Source organism: Lolium perenne, chromosome 4 (genome assembly GCF_019359855.2).
Source record: "Lolium perenne isolate Kyuss_39 chromosome 4, Kyuss_2.0, whole genome shotgun sequence".
NCBI classification, from domain to species: domain Eukaryota; kingdom Viridiplantae; phylum Streptophyta; class Magnoliopsida; order Poales; family Poaceae; genus Lolium; species Lolium perenne.
This window is the reverse complement of record NC_067247.2, coordinates 49,208,832-49,213,866: the sequence shown is the minus strand read 5'-3', so window position 1 is coordinate 49,213,866 and position 5,035 is coordinate 49,208,832. Positions and strand designations below refer to the sequence as shown.

Below are 5,035 nucleotides of genomic sequence, written 5' to 3'. Positions count from 1 at the left end.
CCGCCCCACCCCGGGTACTTACCCAGTGGATGATATCTCTTTTCTTCTTTTTCCGGATGCACCCCCAGCTATCCCTTCTCCTCCCCCTCCTAGTTCTGATGCGCCCCGTTCGACTTCGGCGCCATCCTCTCCTCCGTCTAGTTCCCCTAGTACTCCCCGTTCTCTGGCTTCGGATCCTTTCGATGTTGTCCCTTCTTCCTCTTCTTCTGATGAGTTGTCTTCTGCCGATGAGCTTCCCCCTTCACGGCCTGTTCGTCAGCGTCGTGCTCCAGCCCGTTACTCTCCTAGTCAGTATGGTCTCTCTGTCGTTTCCGAGCCGACTTCTTCGGGATGCCGAGCATCATCCTGAATGGAAGCTTGCCATGGCTGAGGAGATCGCTGCGCTTGAGCGCACTGGCACTTGGGATCTTGTTTCTCCCCCTTCTGGTGTTCTTCCTATCACTTGTAAGTGGTTCTATAAAATTAAGACCCGCTCTGATGGATCTCTTGAGCGCTATAAAGCGCGTCTTGTGGCTCGTGGCTTTCAGCAGGAGCACGGCCGTGACTATGATGAGACTTTTGCCCCTGTGGCTCATATGACCACTGTGCGTACTCTCCTTGCTGTTGCTTCTGTTCGACGCTGGTCTATGTCCCAGCTTGATGTTCAGAATGCTTTTCTTAATGGCGAGTTGAGTGAGGAGTTTTACATGCAGCCTCCTCCTGGATATTCTGTTCCCGATGGGTTGGTTTGTCGTCTTCTATGTTCTCTCTATGGTCTGAAACAGGCCCCTCGTGCCTGGTTTGAGCGCTTCGCCTCTGCGGTGACTGCTGCTGGTTTCTCTCCTAGTTTTTATGATCCAACACTTTTCGTTCACACTTCTCCTCGTGGACGCACTCTTCTTCTTCTCTATGTTGATGATATGATCATTATTGGTGATGATCCTGAGTATATTGCCTTGGTGAAGGCTCGTCTTCGAGATCAGTTTCTTATGACTGATCTTGGTCCTCTTCGCTATTTTCTTGGTATTGAGGTTTCTTCCACTTATGATGGCTTTTCTATCTCCCAGGAAAAGTACATTCAGGATCTTCTTGCTCGTGCTGCTCTTGGGGATGAGCGCACGGTTGATACTCCTATGAAGCTTAATGTTAATGTTCGTCCTACTGATGGTGATCCTCTTCCTGATCCCACCCGTTATCGCCATCTTGTTGGGAGTCTTGTTTATCTTGCTGTCACTCGTCCTGATATTTCTTATCCTGTTCATATTCTGAGTCAGTTTGTCTCAACTCCTATCACTGTTCACTACAGTCATCTGCTCCGTGTTCTTCGTTATCTTCGTGGCAAGATCACTCGTCGTCTTTTCTTTCCTCGTTCCAGCTCACTCCAGCTCCAATGCTACTCGGATGCTACGTGGGCGAGTGATCATACGGATCGTCGTTCACTTTCTGCTTACTGTGTGTTTCTTAGTGGTTTACTTGTTGCTTGGAAGACGAAGAAACATGTAGCGGTTTTCGAGTGTTGAGGCTGAGTTGCGGGCTATGACTTTGTTGATTGCTGAGGTGACCTTGTTACGGTGGTTGCTTGCAGATTTTGGGGTCTCTATTACGACACCCACTCCACTTTTGTTTGGCAGTACATGTGCTATCAGTATTGCACGTGATCCGGTCAAGCATGAGCTGACCAAGCATATTGGTGTTGATGCTTTTTATATACGTGCTCAGGTGCAGGATGAGGTTGTTGCGGTTCATTATGTGCCTTCAGATTTGTAGTTGACGGATTTCTTTAGAAAGGCACAGACTCGAGCGCAGCATGACTTCTTACTCTCCAAACTCAGTGTTGTGGATCCACCATGAGTTTACGGGAGGGGGGAGGGGATGTTAGATGTATATATCTGTATATTGTAGTTTTCCCATATGGTAGGAGGCTTCCTGCATATTTACACCTGTACATGTACTATATATTGTGACCTAGCTTTAACCCCTAGTAATACAACAAGCATATTATTCTAACATCCATTTCCACGCCAAGTGTGTTTAGCAGTGTGCATTTGAGCTGAGTATAATGTTTCTTGTGAGTGGATAGGATCGGACCGGACCTTGTTCCGTGTCATACATGCATGAACGCATGCATGCATCTAGTGACAAGCTAGGTAGCTGCATAAACCATAGCGCTGATGGATAACGATGGTAAGTCTCTCGCCGAGTTAGTAGTTGAGCTTTGGAGCCTTGGAGGATATCTTCCGCCGATGCAAAAGTTCGTCACCGAGCTACCGCGCCTAGCTAATCTGTAATGTCGCTTCTCAGTTTGTTCCTATCTCAATCAGCGTCGTCCCCTTCGCTGCAGGCCAGCTATCTTGCACCGCATGCATGGCGCTTCTCCTGCATACTCCCGCCACGTACGCTCCCCGACCTCCACATGGCCGCGCGCATGGCTCCACGTAGTCATCGCCACGCACTATATATTTGCATCACTCACTCTCCGGAGATCACCAACATCTCGATCACAATTCACAATGAAGACAGTAGCAAGATCGTCATTGCTAGCGCTAGCCCTCGTCCTCTTCCTCTGCCTCTCCCTCGCGTTCGCGTCGAGGGAAGAGGTAGGATGGAGAAGGGGAGAAGAAGAAGGACGACGGGAGGAATGGGGAAAAGGGCAATCCTCCAGCGAGGATGGCCGTCCGTACCACTTCGGGGAGGAGAGCTTCCGTGAATGGGCGCGCACGCGCCACGGCCACTTCAAGGTGCTGGAGCGGTTCGACGACGAGCTCCTGCGCGGCTCCGTCGGCGACTACCGGGTGGCGTGCCTGGACGCGGCGCCGCGCGCGTTCATGCAGCCCAGCCACTATGACGCCGACGAGATCTTCTACGTGAAGGAAGGCGAGGGCGTGCTGGTGGTGCTGAGGAATGGGAGGCGGGAGTCGTTCTGCGTGAGGGAGGGCGACGTGATGGTCATCCCGGCGGGATCCATCGTGTACTCCGCCAACACGCACCGGTCCAGGTGGTTCCGCGTCGTCATGCTCCTCAACCCCGTCGCCACGCCCGGCCGCTTCGAGGTGAGCGGCGACGATTACGACGACGCGCTCGATCCGTTTCGTTCAATCATAGATTCATAATAATCATGAGCTGTGCGTGCATATCTCTATGCAGGAGTTCTTCCCGATTGGAGGCGAGGGCCTGGAGTCTTTCTTCAGAGCCTTCAGCGACGAGGTTCTCCAGGCGGCATTCAACGTACGCACGCTTCTTCTTCTTTGTTACGCACGCTTCTTCTTCTTTGTTACTGAGACGGATTGCCATTCATAGCTTCTTGGTTATATGCAACCGAATGATTTTGCACATATTTTGTTGTTGTGTACAAATAAAACAGAGTCGGCGGGAGGAGTTGGAGAGTATGCGAGGGCAGAGCAAGGGGGAGATATGGCAGGCGTCGGAGGAGCAGATCCGGGAGCTGAGCAGGTCATGCTCCAGGGGAGGACGCGGCGGTGGGAGCTCAGGTTCTTCCAAGGAGGAGGAAATCAAGCCGAGGAGCCTCCCCTCCCAGAAGCCCCTCTACTCAAACAAGCACGGCAGGATGCACATGATCACCGGCGACGAGTGCCGCCACCTCCGCGACCTCGACATGGAAGTCGGCATCGCCAACATCACCCGCGTAAGCATGCAAACAGCACAGCTTATTAGTCATGCAGGACTTCATGAACTCGATCGGAATCATGATAGTACACCGTACGTGCGTGCAGGGGTCGATGTTGGCGCCGAGATACACCACCCGCGCGACCAAGATCGCCGTGGTCGTGGAGGGGAGCGGCTACTTCGAGATGGCGTGCCCGCACAAGACCGACTCCAGCGGCCGGTCCGAGCGCCGGGAGCGCAGTGAGCACGGCAGAGAGGAGGAGGAGGAGCAGGAGCAGAAGAAATCGAGAGGCTATAGGCAGGTGAGGGCCCAGATCAAGGAGGGGTCGGTGATCGTGCTCCCGGCCGGCCACCCGGCGACGTTCGTGGCCGGGAACGAGGGGAACCTGGCCGTGATCTGCTTCGGCGTGGGCGCCAGCAACGACGAGGAGGTGTTCCTGGCGGGCCGGAACAGCCTGCTGAAGCAGCTGGACGCACCGGCCAAGACGATCCTGTTCGGCGAGCAGGGGAGGGAGGCGGCGGACAAGGTCATCGGCGCGCAGACGGAGTCCGTGTTCCTCGCCGGCCCGCAGCAGCAGCGTGGCGGCGGCGTCTCCGACATGTGAGTGATCGCGCTCGCGCGAAGCGCGGTTTGACGTGTAGCCGTGTGCGTCTGAGCGTTTGTACATGTGACGGGAATAAGTAGCAGCTGGCACGTACACGCCCGTCGCTATGTGCGTGCAGCAGAGGCACAGGAGATGTACGCGGTTATGTATGCATCTACGTGAGTTTTTCCGTTAAATAAAAGTTAGTACTTCGACAGAGTAACGTGGCAAGCACAAATTTTTTAAAGGGAAAACCATCATAGCGGATTCTGTTAATTTGGAAACACAGTTACATCATCCGCTAATACAGAACCAACATAATAATCAGGTTGTTCCTCCATCCAGATAATCGATTCGGAACCCTCTAAATGACTAGCTAAAACTTCAGTAAAATTGCGACTAAGAAAAGGAGAGTGGCAAATGGAGGCCGAGCTATATATATGTAGCTCTATATTTTTAAAAATCAGAAATCTTATTTTTCAGTTTTAAGAAATTTTGAATTTTTTTTCTAGATGTAGCCAATGATGAATCTACAAACATCTAAAATTCTTAATGTGAAATTTTTAGTAGTTTAGGCTACATCAAAATGAAAAATGTGTGGATCTGAGAATAAACGTGTCAGATTTTGTCATTTTTGCGTAGTCTACAATACAAAGATTTCATATTGAGATTTTGCACTTTTGTAAATTTTATCATTGTCTAGATCTAGGATTTTTTTCAGATTTTTTTTAACTTAAATGACTACATGTAGTGCGGGCTCCGTTTGCACTTTTAGGAAAGTACATTCTTCGTAGATAGCAGTGGCTGGGCCAAGTGAGTTCATGATGTCACGTTGATCGCCTCCATGC

The 5,035-nt window shown here is 51.3% G+C and overlaps 1 protein-coding gene across 1 annotated transcript; it reads left to right on the top strand.

Moving 5' to 3' along the window:
* Nucleotides 1-2,455: 2,455 nt before the first annotated feature.
* Nucleotides 2,456-4,404, top strand: LOC127292451 (cupincin). The gene is made up of 4 exons (XM_051321841.2): nucleotides 2,456-3,029; nucleotides 3,124-3,204; nucleotides 3,341-3,622; nucleotides 3,711-4,404. The coding sequence occupies exons 1-4, from the start codon at nucleotides 2,490-2,492 to the stop codon at nucleotides 4,206-4,208; spliced, it is 1,401 nt and encodes a 466-aa protein (XP_051177801.1). The 5' UTR covers nucleotides 2,456-2,489; the 3' UTR covers nucleotides 4,209-4,404.
* The last annotated feature ends 631 nt before the right edge of the window (nucleotides 4,405-5,035 follow it).

Excerpts from the sequence above, each read along its gene's own strand:
- LOC127292451 (XM_051321841.2), top strand. The coding sequence starts at position 2,490 with ATGAAGACAGTAGCAAGATCGTCATTGCTAGCGCTAGCCCTCGTCCTC. Across the intron at positions 3,205-3,340 it reads TTCTCCAGGCGGCATTCAAC|AGTCGGCGGGAGGAGTTGGA; the intron begins GTACGCACGCTT and ends CAAATAAAACAG. Across the intron at positions 3,623-3,710 it reads GCATCGCCAACATCACCCGC|GGGTCGATGTTGGCGCCGAG; the intron begins GTAAGCATGCAA and ends ACGTGCGTGCAG.